General features: G+C 47.5%; 1 protein-coding gene across 1 annotated transcript; it reads left to right on the plus strand.

Annotated features, from left to right (window-relative positions):
- On the plus strand, nt 1-23,150 carry LBH (LBH regulator of WNT signaling pathway; the record flags this gene model as incomplete). Its single annotated transcript, XM_080711758.1, has 3 exons — nt 1-26; nt 2,561-2,663; nt 22,962-23,150. The coding sequence occupies 3 exons, from the start codon at nt 1-3 to the stop codon at nt 23,148-23,150; spliced, it is 318 nt and encodes a 105-aa protein (XP_080567884.1).
- Nucleotides 23,151-25,316: the final 2,166 nt, after the last annotated feature.

Consider the following 25,316-nt stretch of genomic DNA (forward strand, 5'->3'; position numbering starts at 1 on the left):
ATGTCTGTATATTTCCCCATTCACTGGTGAGTATCCTGCGCCTGCGGCGGGCGCTGGTCTAGTGGCCGCGGCCGCGGGGCCCAGCCCGGCTCGTCCCGGCCCCGGGCGCCCGGCGCTAACTCGCCCGCGGAGCCCCTGCAAGAGTCAACGTCAAGGTTGCAAAGGTGGGGGGTGGGGAGGTCGTGCTGAGAGCATCCAGACAAAGGAAGTGAACTCGGAACCTTCACTTAAGTGACGGCCGGAGGGGTGTGTGTGTGGTGGTGGGCGCTCGGGGACCACCAGGGGTCCCGCCTGTACCCCCGCACTGAAGCCCCCATGCGGAGGGCCGCAGGGGGCTCTTCCTCTCCCCGGCCCCTCCCCTTTTTCTTTTTGTTTGCTTGCAAGTCTTGGCGTCCAGGAGGGCTGCAGCGGGGCTGAGCCGATGCGGCCGCGGGGTTTGCAGAGCTCCGGGGATGGATGAAAGGGAAATGGTCTCCCCACACGTAAGCCACAAGCAGCAGCGCACACGCTGCACCCTTTAGACCCCTGCCCTTTCGGTAGCCCTGAAAACCGAACCTTTTTTTTTTTTATAAGGGGCTGGAGCTGGAGAGGAGCCGCCCTTTACAGGGGCTGGAGCCGGGTGGAGGGCGGCAGAGGTTTGTCCCGGGCTGGCACGGGGACTGGAAGGATGCAGAGGCCCCTGGCTGCTGGGACGTGCGCGCTGACCGCCGCTTCCTTCCTGCGGTGGGGTAGAGGAGGAGCGGCCCGGGGAGAGTGCGGGTGGCCCCTGAGAGCGTTCTCAGGTGCGGGCGTTGCAGGGTCGGGGCCCGGCACCAAGCCAGGGAAAAGCGGGTTCCAGCTTCGGTGTGGTCCCGCCTAGCCCAGGAACCGGAAAGTTCATGCTTCTCAACTTTTTGGGCCCCACGCCACAACCCCGAGTGAGGGCAGAGCGCCCCTATATCAGGCGGAGAGAGAGTCAGGTGGACGCTCCTTTGGACCTCTTTTTTGGGGAGCAGCAGTAGCACTTCCAGGACCGCGGAGGAAATTGCCTCCGGAGATTTATGCTCTTGAACCTAAACTTTCCCTCAAGCCTAGCATCCTCTTTTATTCTCCCCTCCCCCATTCCAGCCTGGCTCTGTTTAGAAGACTTAACCCGCAAAACAAAGTAAAAAAATCCCCCAGCCCCTGAGGCTTATGTACCCCTGTCTTCTGGATGACCAGCCCTCCTTCCCCGTGGTGGATGGCAGCCAGGTGCCTCGGGGCTTGAAGGCTGAGGGCGGCTTTGTGCCTCTCTGCTTAAAATTTAACAAGGTGGGTATTAGGGTCCCTCGGGGTATTACTCCCTTCCCTTAGAAATTAAAGTTCAAGATTATTTTGTTGATTAGTACTTCCTAGTCTGCAACACCTTCCCCCAGACATTAGCCCTTAACATAACCATGAAGATATGTATTATTAGTATCTTAGTCACAAACAGGGGCACCTGTAGCTCAGAGAGGCTATCTGGCTTGTTCCAGATCACACAGCTCTTGAAGGGCAAAACTTAGAGCCAATTGCTTCTGTTTCCAAATCCAATGCCATTTCTACTCTTAAACAGTCAACAAAGAAAAAGTCTGGTTTCCCTGTATCTTTACTTAATCTCTCTAAAGCCTTCCTCACCCCTTTAGACATCTTTAAACCGTGTTCACAGACATGATGGTGAAAATAATGGGTGCTGTGTAGCAGGTACCTGGATTTGGTATGTGCCTTGGTATTATGCATTCCAGCCCCGGTGTGCCCATGGCTTGCGCAAGGATAATGGAACGTTTGTATCCTGCTTAAGAGTACAAAGCACTTTCACATGTCAGCCATTGGTGGGCCAGCTTGGCCCCTCTGGAAATTTCCTTTGCGATCAGAGTCCGGGTATCCTTAAGGCTTTTAATCCAGGGGATGTTTTTCAAGCTGTGAGCTTGCAGCTGCTGTGACTGGGGCTAAAGAAGGGGGTTGGATGGCAGATGTGAAGCTTGCAGAAAAGCTGACCCCTTGGGGCTTTAAGTGGGACATTTTGCCAAAAGGAGCACTAAAGAGAGACATTGAGGGAGGCAGCAGGATTGGACTTTGTCCCCCTGAGGCTGGTCTGTTCTTTTATTATGTAATAATAATAATCTGCAGCTCCTCTTTGGAAATTTATGTTAGGATTACTTTTGTTCTTAGGTGGAGGGGTGAAGGAAGACCTGGCTGAGTTGGTTGTAATTTAGACGCGTGGATTCATCTACCTCCTGTTGTGGGGTGTTTTTGTTTTGGCTTCCAGTTCTGTCATTTAAAAGAAAATTCCGGGTGGCCCGTGTCAGAGGGGCCTATCTGCAGGGGAGGAGGTTTGCGGATAGTGAGTGGCCTTTGTCTATGGGTTGGGTAAGAGCCCTGGTGCTATGGGCTTGGAGGGTGCTTCCTCAGGGGGTGAGCTTGTTCTGCTGCAAGCCCTGCTTGGAGCACCCCTCATTCTGTCTCTAGGCAGTCCCCTGGTCTCATGGCAGACCAGGGGGCACTGAGAGGAGGAATGTGAAAGTTGGTGTGTTTGTTGACTGTTGGTCTGGATTCCTTGCAGCCCTGACTATTTGCAATCGGCCAAGATGACTGAGGTGATGATGAACACACCATCCATGGAGGAGATTGGCCTCAACCCCCGGAAGGATGGCCTTTCCTACCAGGTGAGTAAAGTACCCCATCCCCTCTGCTTCCTTAGAGCCTGGTGACTTTTGCTGGGGATGGAAGCCGACTTGGTTTTGCATCCCAGTGCCACCTGTAAGAGCTGTGTGAACTTAGGAAAGGCCCCTAAGACCAGTAAACCTCAATTTATTCATCTGTAAAATGGTGCAAGAAGCCAGGCATGTCAGTGCTCCTCTTTAATGGAGGTACTTGGGAAGCTGAGCCAGGAAGATTGCAGATTCAAGGCCATCCTTAGCAACCTAGCAAGATCCTGTTTCCAAACGAAATATCTAAACAAGGTTTGGGGGTATAGCTAGGAGGTAGAATGCTTCAGGGCAGCAATAATCCTGCCCTTGCAGGGTTGTGGTGAAGAGGCACCGTGATGGGAGACTGGGCTTAAGGCATTCATAGTGCCCAGGACTCATTGGGGTCTAGCAAGACCTTAGCAGCTGTTATTCACTAGCCGTTCACAGCAGCAACAGTGAAAGTAAATGGTGCCATCAGTTCAGACCACAGCTTCCCTTCCCGGCCAGGATGTAGACGCTGGGGTGGTAGGTGACTGGGGTGGTCGGGCGGGAGAACAGCTACACCACTGCACTCTGCTTGCTTCTCCAGCCGATGCGGAGTTCACGTTCATACTGCTGAGAGTTGAAGAGGAAGCTATTTCAAGGATGTAGCCTAGAGAGCATCCTGTATGGTGGATCCGAAACGCATAAAGTCCACAAAAAGATGCCAAAGTGACACTTGTACTTTTCTTACACCGGGGGTCTTCCCCAGCCAGCGGCAGAGTGCTCGTCACTCTAGGGAAAACTCATTTTGGATTTTGAAGGACAGTGCTTAGGCTGCTCAGTTTGGAGAAGGGTGGAGTGTGTCTGCAAGGGAAGGCTTTGGGAAGTATGTGGAGTGGCTGACACAGGAAAGACAACTGGGGTGTGAGGGATGCGCGTGTAACAGGCATGAATTGCACGCCCGCTGCGGGGCAAGCACTTGCCCACGTTGCCTTGCTCAGTCTGCCATAGCTCATGGATGGGACTGCTCCCCCGATTCACAGACAAGGCCACAGGTCCAGGCTGCGTTGAGGACATGGATGTCTCCAGCCCCAGAGCCTTGCTTTTCAGATGCATGACGTGTGTGCACTTCAGGTTGGTTCTGCCTGGAGTCTAGACTCACTCAGACTGGTCATTCCCTAGAGCTGTTCAAGGGGCATTTATTTTGTAAATAATAATAATAATAATAATAATAATAATAATAATAATAGGTGTAGTTTCGGGGGAAGGGTAATCAAAGAGAGCCAAAATGAATGTGAAGGTTGGGAACATAACTTCAGACATGCTGGGGAGGCTCAAGGAGGCCTCTTTGTTTTGTGTCAATACAGTCGGGCCCCTTGGCTGGCTACACACAAGGATCCCATTAGCCAGAGGGGGCAGGGGACAGAGGGAGTTTCTTTTTCCTGGGCTGGTTTTATACTTTCCTCCCCCAGTGGGTCTGAGACAGTTTAGGGCTCCATGGCCCAGTGGGAGGTCTTGGCTCCCTGGCCCACCAGCTGTGGTGATTTTGGATACCAGTTTCCAAGTCTCTGAGTCAGATTGAGTCTCTTTGTGGTTTCAGGTGAGGTTGTCTTTCAGTTCTGGCTTTTAGATTCCCATCACAAAACCTTTCCAAACACAGTCATGGGTACTTCTTGAATGTGTTTTTGAGACTCTCTTTTAAAGGTATTCTAGGATAAAGGGCCAGGCATGGTGGGGCAGTTTCCTATACCCTTCTAGCCCTCCAAGCTGTCCTGCAGCATCTGAGGACTGGGGCAGGTGACCCCCATGCTGGGTGAGGAAGGTTGAGTTAGGCTACAGTGGCTAGGGGAAAGTGAAATCTCCTCTGGGCTCTTGAGATAAATTGACACTGTGAAAGAGATCTTCCAGTCTTCCCTTGTGGTGCTGGACTGAGAGCCCACTTCTCACAGCCCTTGGGAAATTTATCCCTGTCCCCTGGATGGGGACCGCCACCCGATGCTCAAAGATTTTACCTGAAAATTCAAAGAACTAAGTCACAAGATGATGTTAGCAAGGGCCCTTGGTTGCCCCAAAGAGGCCGTGTATGCTGTTTAACCAGCAACATTTATTGGGCATTTTCTTTGTGCAACCTGCTGGCCTGAGTACTTTGCAGAGGGCACAGGGCTTTTGTGGAAAACCAGCATGTACATAAACATCTGCAACACAGGCAGCCTGGTCGATCCAGGTATGGGCTGCAAGAATAAAATTTGACTGGCAGAATCTAAGAAGTCACAAAAGAGGGAGGTCAGAGTATGGCTGGGTTTGAAAGAAAATGAGGGCTTTGAGGGGGGGGGGGGCCCTCCACCTTTCATGCCATTGTATCACAGCTGCAGATATCCTTTGGCTGGCTCTTGTTTATGCCAAGTATGGGACTCTGCACTGAGCTGGTCTGATGATTGTCAAGTGACAGATATTCTCTGGGCCCACTTGAAGCCAGTGCCATCCAATTAAAAGCTTTCCCACCAGAGCTCTGGGGATTGGCTGGGCCGGCTCTTGGCTGGAGCCTGTTGCCGTACATGCTTGGGCTCAGTTCAGAGCTGGGGCTGGGAATCTCAGAACTCTGTTCTTGGCTTTACTCCTGAGGATAATAATAGTATATGGCTTTTACTGAGACCTGCTTTTCCAAGGAACTGGGGGTGGGAAAGAGACATCAATCCTGACTTGGCAAATGAAACAGAATCTCAGGCTTATGGTTGACCTTGAAACAAGGTCATCAAAGAAATGGCCCATTGGCCTTTGTCAGCCATTCTTGTGTCTCATTGGAGAATGTGTCTCCATAGAGAACGAAGCTTTCCTGACCCCTCTGTACCAGATTGACCTTTCTTTTAGCGCCTGTGGCATTTTGTACCTTCCATTGATGCTGTACTGAGCCTTTGGGATGTGGGTTCTGCCTTACCTGCTCCTTGTTAGGGTTCTCACCACCCTTCCCCACCCAGGGTGTCTACACACTGGGTGCCTTCACAGACCAGGTGCTAAATGGACGAGGTCGAGTCTCTTGCTTTGGAAGCTGACTACCTTCTCTGAAGAGCTTGCTTGGCTTGGGGTAGATCCCCTGAAAGCGTCAAGCTAGCTTATTAGCCTTTGTCCTTTGATAGTGCCATTCTATGAGCAGGTATAAAAATCCTCAGAGCTAATGCCTTGTTTTGTCTTCTTATCCATTTGAGTTTCACATCAAATCACTGAGATCCATGTCTGCACATTTATTTGGCATGAATTCTGACACCCTATGGGGTGGGTGAGTAAACCATTACTAGAAAGTCTGAACACATTTCGGGTGGCCGTGGGTGGCAGCTCTCGGAGCTGAGGGGAGGGCCCAGGAAGATGTTTAGATCCTCGAGGGCCACAGCTCCCTGCCTACACTTCATGCAGGGGACCCCAAGTCTCCAGCCTGCGGGACCGGAGTATCTACAGTCTGGTACAATGGAGGCAGTAACCAGTTGGAGGAGCCTGCTCTTTTGTGGCTCTAGGACTCTAGGAAGCCAGATGGTTGGGAATGCATCTCTGACTGGGTCTTCTACACAGTGTCTGCACTGGCCTGGGCTCCGTACAGAGAAGGGTCCTGGGTATTTGCCTCTGGGCTCTCAAGCTGCAGAAACCTGAGGAGCACTGGAATTCTGCTTAACTCCCCTTAGCACAGTACCTGGTACTTCCACAGTCTTAGTGAGACATAATGGTTCCTTGGTTTTCACTAAACCTGTCCCCAAGATCTGGTGAGGGTCTCTTTCCCTAGAGCTCTTTAGATCCCTCTCTGGCCAGCACGTGTCCCCGTCTGGCTGCCCTTGGCACTCTGCTATTACTGGCCATCAGGTATGCCTGCCTCTGACATCCATCTCCCACCAGGTGGCTTCAGGCTGTCCTCAGGGAGGCGATGGAGGCCATTCTTAGCCAGAGGTGCAGTCACCCAGCCCTCCTGTCTTCCACGCTCTCCTGCTCTTCTTTGATCCATGGAGCAGTGAGCTTGTCCATCTTACCTTCACCTCCCAGGGCAGGAGGGAATGATCTGCGGCAGGTGGAGGGACAGCAACAGGCTGGGCTTCCTTGCCTCTGCCTGTTATTTGTTTCTTGATGCCCCAGAGCCTTGGCCTAGCTCTGCTCAGAAGAGAGGACTGTAGGACTCGGGACTGGGGCTCCCCTAGAACAGGTCTCTCGGTCCCTCTTGTCTCCAAGGCCCACCCACAGCCTGCTGCTTTCTCCCCCCCCCCTTTTTTTTAATCAGAATCAGCAGCTCCTAAGAACAGACTCTCGGTGATCACTAAAGTCAGGCAGCAGTTCAAAACTCTGCTCACGCACCCTACACGGAGCTGTCTTTATGACCCTCCTGAGCCTGGCTCTGCTGTGCTGTGTCCACAGGTGTAGGATGCAGTTGTTGACCTAGGGATGGGTTTAGCTCCCTTGTTCCCAGGTTAGGCCCATAGGATGGTTCCTGCCCAGCATCCTGCCCCTGTACCCCGCAAGCCCCTGTCATGGGACCACTCTGGACATAATTTACAAGCTATGACTTTGCCCTCCTCATCCCTCATCTCATTGGTTACCCCTGGCCGTTGTATCCCACACATCCTCCAGAGTTTGGAAAGCCTCGCTGAACGGCTGCACACAAGTCCCATGGTCACCAGGAAACCATCTTTCACAACATCAGACTTTTAAAAAGCCTCAGTTGTCCCTGGAGAGACATAAAGCTAAAATTCCAAAACACTTGGCAGGAGACAGCCAGCCACAGACACGCCATGTTACTGGAATTGCGGCAGGTTTTCTCTTTCTATCCCTACTCTGTCCGCCTCTCTCCTGAGTCTAAATCGTAGTATATACGTGATACACGGCAGGCAGTCGGGCCACTGGGGTCCTCCGAGTGGCCCTGGGCCTGGGTCTGCAGCTGCCTCTTCCTGAGCCACTACCTACTGATCTGCTTCTCGGAACCATCTGGCACCTTCCCTCCTGTGCTCAAAGCTGGGACACAAAGGTCACATTCGCTGTTGTTGAAGGTCCTTGCATCGGAGCCTGCAGTGGGCTGGAGTTATTCCCAGGGGAGACGTCTCTCTCTCCCCCTCGGCTCTCCGGCACAACAGTGCATCTGTGCATAGCTGGGGAGAGAACAAGCTCCCTTCACTCCCCAGCCAGTGTGCAGGGTGCGTACAACCGGCCCCTTCTCAAAGGGGCTGTGTTGGGCCAACACCTCCCTCCCCTAGTGGCTGTGTGTTGGTCACACCGCAGAACCAGAGACTGTGTCTTAGACTGCTTTTGTTCCTCTGGTACTGGGCGCAGTGTCCTACAAATAGTCGCTTAATGAGCACCGGATGATTGATTGGGCCCGTCCTCTCCCTCTCCTGCAGAGAACGATGCCTGTATCTTGGCAATCCCAGGCCGCAGTTTTGTATGGGGTCAGCATTTTCTCCCCATCGACCCAGTCTCCCACATTGGATAGAAAGGAGGATTGTGCTGTGAGGAAAAGGGATGAGTTTGGGTGGCGAATCTTGTGACTGAAGCCAAGAGCTATTCCTGGGTGTCTAGCAAATGTCCTGAAATGATCTTTCAGGCCTGAGTCCTGCAATAAGCCCTGGGGGATATGAAGACAGGCCCTCATTCACAGGTGGGACTCGCTGGGGCGTCCTTACTTTTCAGCCTGGTCACCACAGCCTGCCTTTGCCTGCCTCTCACCAAGCCACCCGCCCTTCCCACCTCGGGAAGGGTTCCAGATCAGCAAACCAGATCCTGTTCCTACTATATCACGCCTAGGTATGGAGAGGGCCCCATCACAAAAATCCATCTTGAGAACAATTTAAATTTGCCCGAAGTTTCCTTAAAATGTTATCAGGCTAGCCTTGTGACCCCAGGGGACATTTGTGGGCTTCTTTAGCCCCTTCCCCAGGAGACTGAGTTGCCTTGCACTGTGGGCGGCTCATTTTAGATAAACTGCACAGAAAAGGCCCCATAGCCCTTAACTGAAGCTGTGTCAAATGCTTGCTTCTTAGCTAGGAATTTTATTGAAGCCGATGGGAAGGAAAGTTCTAGATCTTTCATATAAAGTAGAATGGATCCAAGCAAAGAAATAATCATAAACTTCATTCCAGAGATGTTTGGTCTCTAGGCTTGAGTTTCTCCTAACTTGATTGTGGGAGGTTTCCAGACAGAATCTTGAATATACCTTGCATTCATCTTCTGCCTTTATTTTGTGTTGCTGCGTGTGTATGAGGGGTACTGGGCTCCAACCCCAGGCCTTGCACATGCTAGGCAAGTTCTGTACCATCAAGCCCCTGCCTTTACTTTGGAGAGCTTAAGAAACTTGTCCCACGTGGTCCCTATGGATGGAGCGGGAGAACCTGGGACTCCCTCCCCCAACCCCACACTCACTCACACACACAACTGAATGGCGGACGGATGGCAGAATGATACTGTAGTAGTGATTGTTTTATTTTATTTATTTATTTATTTATTTATTTATTTTTGGTGGTACTGGGGGTGGAACCCAGAGGCTTTCTACCTCCAGGCTATACTCCCAGACCATATATATATATATATATATATATATATGTGTGTGTGTGTGTGTGTGTGTGTGTGTGTGTGTGTGTGTGTGTATATATATATTTGAAACAGGGTCTCACTAAGTTGCTGAAAGCCTCACTAAGTAGCTGAGGCTGGCTTCGAACCTGTGCGATCCTCCTGTCTCAGCCTCCCAAGCACGGGGATTACAAGCGTGCGCCACCACGCCCGGCAGTAGTGATTGTTTTAGATGAGAGTGTTGTAGTTACGGGAAATGTTTCCCTTCACTTTCCTTCTTAGTAATTTCATATTGTCATTGATAAAGTATGTATTTTATTATTTTTATGCTTTTCAAATTTTGGTGCCCATTATGAAATTTTCAGTTTCTTCTTTAAACATTTTGTTTTCCAGTTGCCATGGTCTCGCCCTGTGTAAATAACAGTGGTGAACACGCGAGCATCTTTTTGCCTTCTTTCCCAATGCGCTTGTACCTTGACGTAGCTCAAATCACACATCGTTGCGTTTTCTGCAAGTCTTATGTAACATCATCTGTCACCAGCGTCATGTCATTACAACTTGTCTTAAAAATACACCAAAGTTGGGCTGGGGGTGTAGTGCAGCAATAGAGCACTTGTCTAGCACATGTGAGGCCTGGGATTCAGTCCCAGTACTGCAAACAAAATAAAAAGCCCCCAAACCTTCATTTTTAATAACTGTATAAAGCTAAAAGATTGCTTTACTATTTTCTACTTTTTGTCATTATTTTTCTCTATTTATAAGATGATAAGTATACAACATTATATATAAATAAGTATACAATGTTATATAAATCTTTGTGCATCGTTGATACTGTTTCCTTAAAACAACCTTAGGGGTACAACTTCTGAATCCAAAGGTAGCAGTGTGAGTTTGTAAACATTATCATCATAGAGATGATATCTATTCTTTGTAGAAATTTAGTAAAACACAGCAGTGCAAGGAGAAAAAAATACTCATATTCCTATCACTGAAACATTTTGGTATGTTTACTTTCAGTATTTTTCTATGTACTTATATTTTTAAAATGAAATTGGGATAATAATGTATATGCCATAGCGGATCCTTTTTTTAATTTAATATCATGCTGTGACTATGTTCTTGCCATTTGGTTTTGTTTGCAATTTTTGTTATGTACCAGTTCTTATTACTAGATACTTAGGTTGCAGTGTATTTTGTTCTTACAATGAACACTGTTCTGAACATCATTTTACATAAATCTCTGCACAGGTCTGATTCGTTTCCTTGGGATAAATTCCTGGAACTAGAATTACCAATTCAAAGAGATTTGACATCATTAAGCATCTTGATTATATATTACCTTAAAAACAGAAAATGCACATCAAAGGGTTTATCAAATGTACTCTGCCTGCATTGAAAGCTCTAGCAAATAGCGTTTCTGGAGTGTAACATCTACAGCGTTGGGGTAATGGAGGAGCATTTCAGAAAGGTGTTTGGTTATTTTAGCATGTTTTTGAATACATCTTCTCGCGGTTTGTAGTTATTTTTAGCTTGCTGAGAACAACTGATGATGTTTAAGTAATGATTAGCTAGCACTGCAAAAACTAGAGATGATGTTCTTGACCCATAGTAGGTACACTGAAACACCCTTTGGATTACAAAGTATATGGCTCTCTTTTTTTTATTTTAATGACATGTTGGAGTACCATGTAACCCTGAAGAGACCAATGAAGTCACTTTAGCTTAACGACCCTTGGAGTTTGATCAGATGTACATTTAGTTCCATGAACCATCTTGTTGTTCCTGGGGTCTCAGACCTGGCTCATGGAAAGCTTGTCTCTGAGAAATAATGCTTCCCTAGAAGTAAGGATGGACTGGGATCTTAGAAGTAAGTAGATCTAAATATGAAGGATGTCCTGCACCCAGCACCCAGGGGCCTTCTTACCTGACAAGTCTGCCAGGCTCCGGATGCACTGCAGCAGGTAAACAGCCCAAGCAAGTATTTGCATAGGGTCTGCACACTCCTGGTGCTCTACAAAGTAGATTTAGGTAGTAAACAGACAACTCTAAACATGTTAGTTCTTTTTATGGTTAATACCTATGACATATAAGATTATTTTCCACTTATGCAATGATAAGAGTTTAATTTTTAAGCAAATAAGGCTTTAAACAAGCAAGTAAAAAAAAAAAAATAGTACATATGTAAGAGAAATGACCAAGGTGGTGCTGTGAGCCCGGCAACCAGACTCACACAAGTGGGAAATCCCATAGCAAGGTTCTTTTAGGGGACATCTCTGTTGTTACCTTGAAGGTATTTGTTTTCTTCAAAAGTGAAACGTGTCCTCTTAGAAATAGATGCATCCAAAAATCAGCTAATACTAAATTACTCTTTCTGTATTTCTCTTGTCATTTGCACCCTTGGATGTGGCCGTGGAAGTATTAGGATCCTTCCTGGCTATTTCACTTGGCACTTTAATATTGGAGGTTTTCATGCCAAATTACTTCTTGGTAATATGTCCGTGTATACACCACTTCACATTTTAACAACGTGTTAAAACAGGAAGACAGCTGCCCCCAGGGTTCACAGATAATTTCCAGAGGACATGACAGAAGGAGGGTTTTCAGGAAACCCATGTCTACATCTTTAGCTTCCTTCTGTGGCTTTTCTCAAATTGTAATTCCTGGAGATAGGTCTCATCATATTCTTTTACTTATGTTTCTGTCAAGATTGTCCTTCTCCCTGTTTACCAGGAAAAGACCTGCCATTCACCCTCCTGTTTCTTTAAAGGTGCCTTCTCCAGGGTAGAAACTGTAGGGGCATCAAACAAATGGACCATTCAAAGTGTTGCTTATCCAGGTAGCCCCTTAAAGTCATACCCATCCTTCATGGTAAGAATACAACCCAATGAAAATGGACCTTTGTGTTTAATAATTAATTGTGATATATCCATCAATCAGATACTAATAGCTACAAAAAGCCAATCCAGAATATTTTTTATTAACAAAATCTTAAGGTCACATGATGCTTTTAAAATGTCCACTTATATAGAAAATGTATATTTTTATTACAGAGATATATGAAAAACTAGTGATTAAAAACTTGAAAACATAAAAATTATATAAAGAAAAAAATTCAGTGGAGAAGTAGAATTGAAATACAGTTTCAAGCAGAGAAAGGGATATTATAAATTGACTTAAGAGCTTGTTCAAGAGTTTTTCAGTAGGTGATAGTTGATATCAAATTGCTACAATATTTATAAGCCATTGAAAAGTGTGGTATGTGTGTTTTGTTTCAACGTATTAAATTTATATAGGATGCATAAACAGAGACACAGTTGTTCAAAATTCTTTTAGGGAGTATGCAAACAAAATGTTTGGGAACCCTGGGTATATACACGTTTCGCAATCAGGACTAGGGCTCTGAAGCATCTCAGAGTGGGGGAGGCAGCTTTGGAGTGGATCAGGCATCTTGATAGGGGTAAGCTCTAGAGTCGCAGCACATTGGCTCACCCCTGGGTTCTTTGGACACTGCCAGAGACAGAGCTCAGCATCCTTCAGCTCAGAGGAACTGTGGACTAAAAGTCTGGATAACTGCTTTCTGATCTTGGCTTTGCTACCATCCATGCCATCTCAGTCCATAGTACCACAAAACAAACAAATAAACAAACAAACAAAACACAAAGTTAACAAAAAGTGAGTTAATCTCATGTCACCTCTGTGGTCCTTGATTTCTCCGTCTATAAAAGAGAGTTAAGCCAGACATGGCGGCACACACTTGTAATCTCAGTGCTTGGGAGGCTGAGACAAGAGGATCGTGGTTCGCGACCAGCCTCAGCTACTTTTTTTTTTTTTTTTTTTTTTTTTTTTTGCGGGTCTGGGGATGGAACCCAGGGACATCTACCTCCGAGCTATAGCCCCTGCCCTATTTTTTATTCTTTATTTTGAAACCGGGTCTCACTGAGTTGCAGAGGGCCTCACTAATTAGCTGAGGCTGTCCACGAACAGCGATCCTCCGGTCTCAGCCTCCTGAATGCTGGGATGACAAGCGTGCGCCAGTGAAGCCCTCTGCAACTTAGTGAGACCCTGTTTCAAAATAAAGAATAAAAAGTAGGGCTGGGGTGTAGCTCAGAGGTAGAATGCCCCTGGGTTCCATTCCTAGTATCACAAAAAACCAACAAACAACCACAAAGTTAACAAAAGAGAGTTAATCTCTATGTCATTTTGTTTGTTAGAAAGTTGAATAACTCAGTGAAATCCTTCATATTGCTATTAGATCTTCACATTGGATTAAACAAAACCAAAACTAAAACTCTGCTCTTTCTTATATCAGCCTTTTAGATAGTAGAAGGTACCTGTAATGTTTCCCCTCAGCTCTTCTCCAGATTTGGAAACAACATATTTTGTCTTTCAACCTTGACTTACACAATCATCTTCCTAAGAGTACTTTTTCCTCTAGACCAACACTTCTCAAACTTTTGGACTCAGTTACTTTTATACTCTTAAAAATAATTTATTATTTACCAAAGAGCTTTTATTATTATTTACCAAAGGTCACATGATGTTTTATTTATGTAGATTGTGTCTTGATATTTACTGTTTGAGAACTTGAGACAGAAATTTTCAAGTTTTCCTTATTAATTCATTTAGAATAACAATGAAACCATTATGTTAATGTAAATAACAATTTTTCATGCAAACAACTATTTTCCAAAACGGAACATGTTTAGTGAGAAAAGAGGCCTCCTATTTTACATTTCTGCAGATCTCTTTAGTGCCAGGTGTAACAAAATGTAGCCAGATTTTCATATGTGCTTCCTAGGAGTCAATCCGTAGCAATAAGTGTTGATTGAAGCCAATGAAAATATGGCCTATGCAGATATATAATGAAGAAATACATCCTTTTCATATTTTTATACTTCCCCATAACCTAAAAAATGCTAGTTATTTTAAAAAATATTATGTGGTATCTGAAACCATGTCAGTGAAATTTTTATATTCTTCCATCAAAATTTATTTGTCTATTTTGCATTTGAAGCGAGCATTTGGTTTTACACCGATTCTCTGTAAAATGTAGATTTACTGAGTTATGTTATGTGGTTCTTCCAAATGTTGACACATTTCATTATGCTGTGTGAAAATACCACATTAGTTAATGTCTACACTGGTCCCATCAGAAAGCCTCCAAGCATTAAAAAGCTGTCAAGTTCATGGGGGCTGGTAAGAGTTTTCAAAAATTCTGCTGGGTGTGGTGGCACACGCTTGTAATCCCAGCATTCGGGAGGCTGAGACCTGGAGGATCGTGGTTCGCGGACAGCCTCAGCTACTTAGTGAGGCCCTCCGCAACTCAGTGAGATCCGGTTTCAAAATAAAGAATAAAAAATAGGGCAGGGGATGTAGCTCAGAGGTAGAATGCCCCTGGGTTCCATCTCCAGACCCGCAAAAATAAAAAATAAAAAGAAACAAAAATCCAAATTTTCACTTGAAAACTCTGTTTTTACTGTTGGTAATAAATATCATCATTTTCCTCAAAGTGACAGGATCATTTTGTTCATTTTTAAGGAAAAAAAATCTACCCAGTATCCAAATTGAAATAACTATAGTTTTTTGGTCAGCCTGGCTAGTTCAGCTGGTAACTTAATTGTACAAATGCTTTTCCCTGAGATGACTGATGTACTTTGGTAAGAAAAAGAAGTGCTTTATTTTTATTTTCTGTTTCACCACCCCAAATATTAAAATGACATGTATTTAAGAGTCAATATGTAATAAAAGTTAATTTTTACTGTTTTGTTAAGAACATTAACAATTTTTGTTTCATTTTGCTTTGTTTTAAATTAGGCTTTGGTTTTGGTTTTAATTGTGTGAGGTGATAAATAATGTAATGATAAAAAATACAATTTGCAGTCACTGCATTAATTCTTGCAAAGATGCCAGCAGTTTCACTCACTATTGCTTTTTTATAGCATTAGTGCAACTTTCAACCCCATGAAAAAGGTCAATGGCATCTGAGTATTATTCTGAAAATATTTAAACCCCATGTACACTCTGTCCCTGAAAGTGTCTTGGGATTTGAGCTTTGAGAACTGCTTTTCTACCCTGAATAGAATATTTCTGATGAGACATTGTAGAATTGTCAGATAATGAAATAGGTATATCCCTAGAAGTTTAGCCCTGTTTACTTAGTTGTCAGCATCAGTAGTACAGTTGTGGTCAAATAAACATCCATGTGTCTTTTAAAGGAGTTGCTATCAGGCAGTTTTTGTTTAAGAGAGAAAAATAATTTTTTTAAACTGAATGGAAGATGGGTATTTAGCCGATGACCTTATTCTGGGGCCAAGGTGAGTTGGCCTGACATGTACTATAGAAGTGGTAGTGACTGAGAGCCATGCCAAAACACGAGGCAGGCAAAGAAGTCCTCAGACACTTGAAAGAGTTGTTCAGATGCCAGGGGAAGTTTGGAAGCCTTGTGGTAGGGGATAGGAAAAGAACTCCGGACAAAGATGGGGACACTATGAGACTAACTAAACATTCAAGATTTTTAATCTCCAGAACAAAGAATGAGAGCATAGTTTGAATCTAAGCTGGATCAATCTGGGCTTTCTGAGAGACAGGCAATGCCGTTATGAAACGTTTGGGTCATTCCAGTGGAAGAAGATAGAGAAAGGGATATGGAAGACTGGAGGGCCTGACTTCTTTAAAGAGGACAATGATGATATGGTCAATAAGATACAGGTATTTGAAGCCATCTATGCCAGAGCCTTTGAGAAAATTCTCCAACATTCCAAAAGTTTCACCAGTTCTCTGGGCCTAGCATTCTCAAGTAGCAATTAGTGCTAATTAATTGGAATTTGGAATTCCTGACTTGCAGGTTGGGTGTGTGTTTGAGAGATGTTTATGAAAGATGGTGTTTATCCCAAGGATTTCCTTTTCTTTCAAGTTTAAAGGCTAGAGACTTAAGCATCTTTGATCCAAAGGAAGGAGGTTCTGCAGTTGTTTTAAAGCCCCAAACTTTGTTCAAGTGCCCTATAAGATTAGAGGCACCAGAAGAGCAGGATAGGATGAAGTGGATATTCCATATCCCCGGTCCACGGGAGAATTATAGGCAGGTGAGAGTCTCAACAGATGGAATTTGAGCTGCTTAGCCTCTGAGCAGGGCTGGAGAAGGGTCTTCCCTCCCTGAGTCCCCTCAGGACCCACTCTGCTCCTGTGCTACCATTCTTTCTGTTCCTATGAGTCTTGATTCACTTTGAAAAGTCAGCAGGATGCAAATAATACTAATAATATAATGCTAATAAAATCGCAGGAGTCTAGTATCGCGAAGACCTCATTTCTTGCCTTCACATATTGTTAGAGGGCAAAGTGCAGAGTGCATTGTTCATTTGAATTAGCTGCTGCTCATTCATTCCACCTTGGCAGAGCAGGATGCTGGGAGAGATCTGCCCATTGTTACAAACCAGCCTCTGCTAGAAAGGAATAAACACACCAGGCCAACTCATTGTTGTTCCCCCAGAAAACAATTAGAAACCCAGACTTTGGAAAGCTGGGGATCTGGGGAAATCTGACTTAGCCGGGTTCAGGCCCCAGGAGAGGGCAAGAGAGGAGGTACAGGGCAGGAAGGCTTCTGGCTGCAGGGCCTGGACAAAGCAGTTGTTTCAATTCCAGTTGGCCTAATCCACGCCCCAGGGAAACAGAGGCTCTGCAAAGGAAGCAATGAAGTCACAGCCATTTCTCCAAAGAACCTGGCTGGGGTTTGCTAGCAGGAGCCCCGGGTGCTGTGCCTTTGCTCCTGTCCCAAGCTATAGTTGTTGGTGTTCTGGAACCTCGCTCTAAACACTCCTTGGGGCCCCCAGCTTTACCTAATAAGAACCAGCACTAGGAATTTAGAGTTTTCAGAGAACATTCACACATACCTATATTTGATTCTCTCCAAAGCCGTATTAAGATCAGACTTAGCATTAATCCTCATTTATAGAGGAGGCGAGTCGGGGAATGGGCTGGTTGTCTGTGCCCAGCATCAGCAGGCATCAAGTAACCCCCTAACAATGCTGCAGATTAGAAACGGCTTCCTTACTTCCCTCAGGAGGCAACTGAGCCTGGGAGTGGTTGACAGGACTTGACCAAGGTCACAGAGATAATGGGGGGGGGGTAAAAGCCAGATCTTTCAGGCTCCTGGTCTGCCTGTGGGCGTGTGACTTTCCATAGCAGGCTTGGACTTGATTCTTTGTTCCTGTCTGCAACTAGAGAGGGTAGAGGCTTACTGTGATTTTGTACACAGTGCCCTGGGGAACTAACCTGGCAATTTCTCTCAGGCCCTCTCCGCCTTGCCTCCCCTCTAGCCCTCCCCATCCATCCCCAGCACTCCTTTCCTCTGTCCCTCCCCAGCAAAGAGGAGCAGGGCGTGCATGCGCCAAGGGCTCAGCTTGCAGAGCTGGTAATTAGCCCTTTGTGTCCAGTTAACCACCTTTCATCTCTTCCACCTGCTGGTGTCTGCTTTCCCTGTTAGCATCTCACAGCTCTTTGCCCAGCCCTCCACCCCCTTCGTGGCCAGCTCAGGTCATTTGTCAGAATTGATGGCTGAGGGACACACACAGGGGAGGGCGGCTCCTACCCACCAGGATTGGTCACATTTTCCACGCTGGGTGCCAGGCATCTCTCTCTTCTCCCCACCCCGGAGGCAGCCAGGTTTAGGTCACCTGGCTCAAAGGCAGACAGTCGATAGCTCGGTCTCCAAATTTGGGGCCTTTGGAACCTGGGTTGGTATTGCCTTTCAGTTCCTCTCTGTGTGAAATGGGAGCTGGCTCGCCAGCAACTTCCATGCCCGAGCAAAAAGCCTGTGGATGGGCCCCTCGTCCGCAGACGCCTGCCCCAGCCCCACAGCCCTCTGCACAGGAGCCACCCTGTTGCCCAGCCAGCCAGACTTCCCGAGCCTTTCTGGATAGTCCTGCTCTCGTTAACCTCTTCCATAATCATGTATCCCTAGCCCCAGGTAGCCATTGAAATGTTCAGTAAATTTATGTTATATTTGCTTAAGCCAGATATAAATTTATATTCATAAAATTTCACATTGTAACCACATCGTAAGTGCTCCTTAGCCACACGTGACTAGTGGGGGCTGTTTTGGACAGCGCAGAAAATATTTTCATTACTGCAGGACAATCTGTTGGACAGCGCTGACCTCTGCAGCCAGAAATTCCAGTATGTTGGCATCCACATCCCATCTCACAGCCTGTCTCTTTCTCCTGAATCATCCAGAAGCTCCCTTGACCTTTCAAGGGAATCCCTCTGCGTTCCTGAAATGTCAGGCCCTATTGGGACTGGAGGCCACCTGTCAAAGGACCCTCTGCAGAGGGTCCCCTGGGAACTTCACCATCACCAAAATTGAATGCCTGATCTTCCCACACAGTCGGTTTTGCAGGGCCTGGGACGTCCCCAGTGCATGTGATTGACAAGACTTTATTGTATTTGCAAAGAAGAGAACTTGATGCCCATTAGTTATCCAAGCCATTGGCCTGAGCAGCCGGGCATGACAGCTGGATGAGAATAGTGTCAGCAAAAGGAGTAAAGCATAGAGCTGGGAGAAGCACAGTTGGGGATGGATGGTTCTAGGTCTGCCCTGCCTTGCCCTGCTCTGGGATGAAGGCGGGCAACGCCTCACAGGGTTTCCCCATTTTTTTTTTTTTAAGCTTTTTGGAGATGAGGCTTTACTGCAGAGGGAAGATAAAAGGCTTTTTAATTTTTCTTTTATGCAGTCTAGAGAGAAGGGGCACTTTGGGTTAGGATGTCTAACCAGAAGCAGTTTCTGTTGGGAACAGGGGCAGTTCTTTATTCCCTGCCAGTTCCTGCAGGCAAACGGCACGCCGGGCTGGCCCGCCGCCGCAGCCCTACCTGTCATGTGCTTGGCAAGTCTAACTCCAGTTCTTTCTTTCCATTCCCTTCCCCACCCTGGCAAATTGCAGTGGCAACCTCTCATTTTTCTGCTGCCTGGATGATTAAAAAACATGACTTAGTGGAAAAATGTTGACCTCCTCGGGGTCAGCTTCTTAAGCAGCTGTTGGAGATAAGATTGTGCTGGAAAAAAGACTCAGCAACCCTTAGCAAGGCTTTCTGTCTGATTACAAGGAAATCATGAGGGTGTTTGGTTCTGGTTGCTTTTTATTTATTTTTTAGAGAGAGAGCTACCATTTGGAGAGGCACAGAATAGTATAATCAGGTAATAAAATAAAATCTCTGATAGAAAGGTTAGAGTAAATATTGTAGTGATTTTTAAAAATACAATTAGCAAGCTTTGTGAAAAAAAATTTTTTTAAAGCAGTTTCTTCTTTGAGCAGTTCATGGAGCAAAGGTCGTTGGCAACTAAGCAGTATCAGAAGTTCAGTGCTCATACTTCCCCCAAGGACTTAAAAGACGTAATTGTGAAGCTCTTGGTATAAAAGGCATTGTTTGGAGTTATTTTAATTACCGCGTAGGTACTACTGCCTCTTGCTTGAAGATTGGGTACTTAATTGTAGTCCTGCTGAAACCGCTCCAAAGAAGACATTACCGATTTGAATCGTGCTTATGTCCTCGGAGCAATTTGTCATCTCTGTATTTGCCAACCGCTTGTACCCATCTAGTGAGACCAGAAGGTCACTTCACGTCTCCAGAGAAGAAACTGAAGTTGGGGGTTGTGAGGACTTGGCAGGTGTCATACAGCTGATGTCAAGAATATAGCAAAGATCTGGATTCTGTGTCTTGGCCCAATGTCCTCAAGTGAATGCATCATTTAAAGTTCTCTAGACATTTGAGTCCCAATACTGACGCTTCAAGGGACCTGGCCTGTGCAAGTCACATGCCCTCGGTTTCCTCATCTGTAAAATAGAAATGATACCCTACTGGGACTAAGATTAAGAGTCTGAGTCAGGCGTGGTGGTGCAGGCTTGTAACCCAGCATTTGGGAGGCTAAGACAGGAGGATCACTGTTTACAATCAGCCTCAGCTACTTAGTGAGGCCCTTTGCAACTCAGTGAAACCCTGTTTCAAGAAAAGAATAAAAAATAGGACTTGGAGTGTAGCTTGGAGGTAGAATGCCCCTGGGTTTCATCCCTGGTACCGCAAAAAAAAAAAAAAAAAACAAAAAAAACAAAAACAAAAACAAAAACAAAAACAAAACTCTTCCATCAGCATAAATGTTTCTTCCCAATTTTAGGGAAAAACCTATTTCAAACTTATAATGAAACCAAATGCTTTCCACTCTTAGAGTCCTCCTATTTCCTCTGACCGGGCCCGGCCTCTCGACCTCTTTGCTCTGCCTTGGCTTGGGTGATCATAATTAGAACCGAGTTTTCTTGTCTCTCAGCCATGTGACAGGGAGGCTCAGCCCTGGCTCGAGGTCAGAGGATGAAGGCAGAGACCAGGAGCTGTGCGTGGCCAGGAGGCCAGTTCCTCCTGCTATCTCACAGCTCTGTACCAGGTCTTAAAGGTTTAGGACAAGTGGGAAACTCATCTTTTGGGCATGGTTGGCTGCTGGTCATCCTGGGGCCCAGGCTGAGGCTTCTAGCAGCTTAGTAGGCAGTGGAGACACCTGCTTCCCCTTCTCAGTCAAGACTATGGATTGGGGATGTTGGTCCAATGGCCTCCTACTTCATTTTTCAAGAGGCATGAACACTAAAATAAGCAAATGGAGATGGCAGTGCTGGCTATATCCTGTGACCTCCTCAGTCCCAGGGCCTTGCTGCTCCTAGGATGGCAGCGGGGCGACGTCTGAAAACACTGGTAAGCTGATGTGTGCGCCTTTCATCGGGGTTCCCTGGCTTACTCCCAGAGTGCTCACTTGGAAGTTACCTTGTGTCCCTCAACCCCCAGGAGGGGCTCAGCTCCACAGGAGAAGTGAAGACCCACTTCCCACTCTGCACCTATCAGTCTATGTGCCCAGCAGTCCATGGCAGCTGTCAGGGTTGGCCACGCAGGAGGAGAACGCTCAGAATGAGGGTCAGCTTCCTTGGGCCTCCCTTGAACCCCTCTGGACCTGCCCCTCTGCCCTCCCTCAGCTTGTTTTCCTGAGGCTGCTATTACAATACTTTTTATGAGCCTTGTTAAGTCTTTAATGATGCCTGGCCGTACAGCTGGCTTAAGGCTTAATCCCCAGCAATAGGCCTTTATTGGATAAATGGTTAATAATCACTGGTCTGCTGGGATCGGGGAGACTTCATGAGGCCCGTGATTCTCAGAAGCCCCACGTGGCCTGTGACGTGATCAGAGTGTGACTTGGCTGGGGAAGCTGTGCTCGGGGTTGGGGGCAGTAAGACCAGACACCCTGGGATCACCCTGAAAGATGGAAGTTGGGAGGTCTGAGTGTTTCTACCTCCTGGGAATGGAGGCCACCGGTGTGCTATCAGGGCCCTGTCTCTGTCCAGCAGGAGCCGGCAGCTCCCTGCTTTAATGCGTGTATCCATGTTTGAACCACGAACAAGCTGTGTGACCATGAGGGAGTCTGCTCACCCCTCTGGGCCTGGATTTCCTCATTTGTCAAATGGAGAGGTGGGAAGAGACCCTTGAAGGTACCAGGGGCTGAGCTTCGGTTTCCCAAACCAAGATTCCTCTCTGTAGCTCTTGGGTGTGCCACTGAGGGCTGTGGGTGGCAAGGGACCAGCAGCCCAGAGGATTAAGTACTTAAGCTGCTGGGCAAAGAATTGGGTCAGCTGTAGTCACAGGGCAGTGTGTGCGAAGGGAAATCCAGTGAGCTGGATGTGGCCCTTAATTTTATAACCTGACTTGGGGTTTCTGCCAGTTTGGGACAGGACTCACAGTAAGCATTAAGAAAATGGAGATCTGAAAGGAGAAGTAGACTCTTCCAGGTATGGAGCCCACGCACAGCCAGGTGCTGCTCCTGCAAGAGGAAGGCAGCGTGGATTTTGTCCCCGCTTGCCTGTGACTGGGGGCCGTGCCTTCATCTGGCTTTGGCTTTGCGTTGACAGTTGCAATGGAATCAGGACCATCTATCTACTCGAGAGGCGGTACAGACCTGGGTTTGAGCCTCTTTTGTAGCTGGAGTGTATGGTTTTGGACAACTTTTACCCAAGCTTGCAATTCTTTTTTTTTTTTTTTTTTTTTTTTGTGGTACTGGGATTCCTGGAAACCCTTCTACCTCTGGGCTACAAGGCTACAATCCCAGACCTATTTTATATTTTTATTTGGAAACAGGGTCTCTTAAGCCAGCAAGGCTGGCTTCGAACCTGCGTGATCCTCCTGTCTCCACCTCCCAAGTGCAAGGATTACAAGCATGCACCACCACTCCCGGCGAGCCTGCAATTCTTAAAATGGCATGAGCAACACCTGTTCTGTGTTGGTTTGAAGTGATATATGTAAAGACCTTGGGAATCTGCTTCTACTAGGTGCCAGTAGCTATTTGGGAGGACGCTAATGTTTTGGTATTCCTAAGCTTTGGGTTGCAGGTATAAAATTCGTGCTGCAAAGAAAGAAATGGCTTACTGAGATGATATGGTTTTGAATTGTTTTATCTGGAAATAAGGGAAACAAATAGAGTTATACCAACCTTTTAGATTGAGTGCCACTGCCTCCCCCCCCCAAACTTACAGCTTCAGCATTAGAAGCAAAGTCTAGCTGGGGGACAGTTTCCCTCAAGACTTACTTCCTGGCTCCTGCCTTCCACCCCCGGGCCCCACAAGGCACAGACGGGCCCTGGCAGACCGCCAGCAGTGAGTGTGCCACATGGGTGTGGAAGGAAGGAATTGAATTTCTCTTTTCACATATGTTTGTGACCCGGTGCCCGCTCTGCTTTTTTTTCAGATCTTCCCTGACCCATCAGATTTTGACCGCTGCTGCAAACTGAAGGACCGCCTGCCTTCCATAGTGGTGGAGCCCACAGAGGGCGAGGTGGAGAGCGGGGAGCTCCGGTGGCCCCCTGAGGAGTTCTTGGTCCCGGAGGATGAGCAAGACAACTGCGAAGAGACAGTGAAGGAAGACAAGGAGCAGTAGGGTCCCCACGGGCTCCCCGGGGTCATGCCAGCCAGCATCTGTACCTGAACTGTGTTTTTCTCATCGCGATGGAAGAAAGAGTGAGCTGTGATCATTCTGAAAATGTCAAACGAGGCTTCCGTTTTGCACCTGCAAATCTCAAATCACCGAGTTGGTTTTTTCTTTTCTGGTCTTTCTTTTTTTTTTTTAAATTTGTTGAGCAGTGGAGCCTGCTGACAACTCTCATGGGCTTCTGAGAAAGGAAGCTGCTGAGTGCAGGGGTGTGGGGTATGGGGAAGGGGTGCTGCTTCTGAGATCAGTATCTGAACTCCAGCAGCCTGAGGCAGTGGGGGTCCAGTGGGCTCAGGGGGATGGGCAAAGAGCAGGGAACTTTGGGGTTAGAAAGCAAACACCGGGATAGAAGAAAAAGTGCATGTTTTTAAGAAAGCATCAGCAGAGAAGTGCAGTCAGGACTTGCTGGACCAACATTGGCTTTGGCTGCTGGGGCCTCAGAAAACAAGTCTTCATCTCGCTCCCAGTCTCACCCCCTCCAGCCTGCACTTTTATTTCAGGTGTGTTGGTCTGCAACAAAGAGGAGGAGACAGGGGAGCAGGAGAAATGAGCTGCTTGCAAAGTCAGCTGGAGGGATGTGCAGGAAAGGAAAGGTCACCCTGTCCTTCCCAGGAACTCTGCCCCCAGCTGTGCGGGCTCACTGAGCTCAGGAGATGGGAGCTTTGTCAGAGGCAGTACTTCTGAGCGTTACTCCCCTGATCTGTCCTTTTGACTCCCAACACTTTGGGAAGTAGTGAGAGAATTTCCTGCCTGGCTGGAGACCCCCTAGGGCTAACGCCCAAGCAAGAAAGTCCCTCCTTCCACTGTCCCCTCTAAAGACTTGCTCTCAGAGTCCCATGGAGGTGCAGAGGTACAGAGGGAGTGGAAAACCCCTTCCCCCAGGCCTGCCCTCCCTTCTTCAACCATCCTCCAGCTCCAGCCACCAAAGCCAGACAGATGGGTGCCTAGCCCACCTGCCCAGCAGCAGCAGCAGCAGCAGCAGCAGCAGCAGCAGCAGCAGCAGCAGCAGCAGCACTTGGTGTGGGTTCTTGGCCTGCTTTTCTTGTGGGAGCTGGAGGACAGCGCGATCCTTGGTGAGGAGGTGAGCCTCCCTGTAGGTTCCAGGGGCTGGCGAATCACGGGAATTACTGCTAGGGATGCCGAGGCTGCGGGGGCAGCGCTGGGATCCTGTTTGAGACCACAGCTTTCATGCAACCCCTGCTTCTCCCCACGTTGTTTCTGGACGTGAAAGGGAGGAGGGCACGAGGAGGGACGCTCTGGTGTCCCCAAGGGACAGTGGCAAGAGCGGCAGTGGCACGAGAGAGTCAGCGTGTGGCTTAGAGCTTCTCTTCCTAGCTCAGAACCTTCTGGAGCTGCAGTTTGCAGGACAGACTCTTCCACCATCTCTATTTCAGAGCAGAGGTGGCCCGAGAGCCTTCTTCATGCTCCGCTCAGCCAACCAAGGCTCTCATGGTGTCCCCTCAGCTCGCCATTCAATCCAGGTTGACCCTGGTTTTGGACTTGTGTGTCTGGCTGTATTTAATACCTCAAGGTCAGCGTGGCTCTGAGGCACGTACGGGGAGGGGGACGGGGTGTGCCATTGACAGGGCAGTCACAGGATGGGGTTCTGGGATGCCCATGGTCACCCCCAACCCCTGCCTCCTCCCTCTGTCATCCACCTGTGATACACACATTGATGGCAATAATTTCTTCCGGCAGAAGTGGGAGAGGCCTGCAGCCCGCGCTGCGAGGGGGCTTCTCTCTCTTGTCTCCCCCCTCCATTCTGTGTTGGCTGTGGACTTGTTCATCCTCACTCCATCCCCTCACGGCCTTTCTCACCCTTCCCTCCCTTCATGGATGAGGGCCCCTGTGTTTCGGCGTCTCCCTCTCATCTGCTACCCTGGATCATCTGTCCTGGTCTTGCTGTGTGATGGGAACGTGCTTGTAAACTGCGTATTAAATCGACTTTGTGTATATGTATGTGTATGGGGGTGGTTTATTCCTTTTGCTGGTCACTAGACCACTGTGTACAATCCTTCGTGGTCTGAGCAGGCCAGGGGCTGACAGCTAAAGTCAGGCCCCCAGCGGTTGAGCCTGTTGGGGGGACCCAGCTGCTCTTGGACAAGTGGCTGAGCT

This window comes from Muscardinus avellanarius (assembly GCF_963383645.1).
Source record: "Muscardinus avellanarius genome assembly, chromosome: 15".
NCBI lineage: Eukaryota > Metazoa > Chordata > Mammalia > Rodentia > Gliridae > Muscardinus > Muscardinus avellanarius.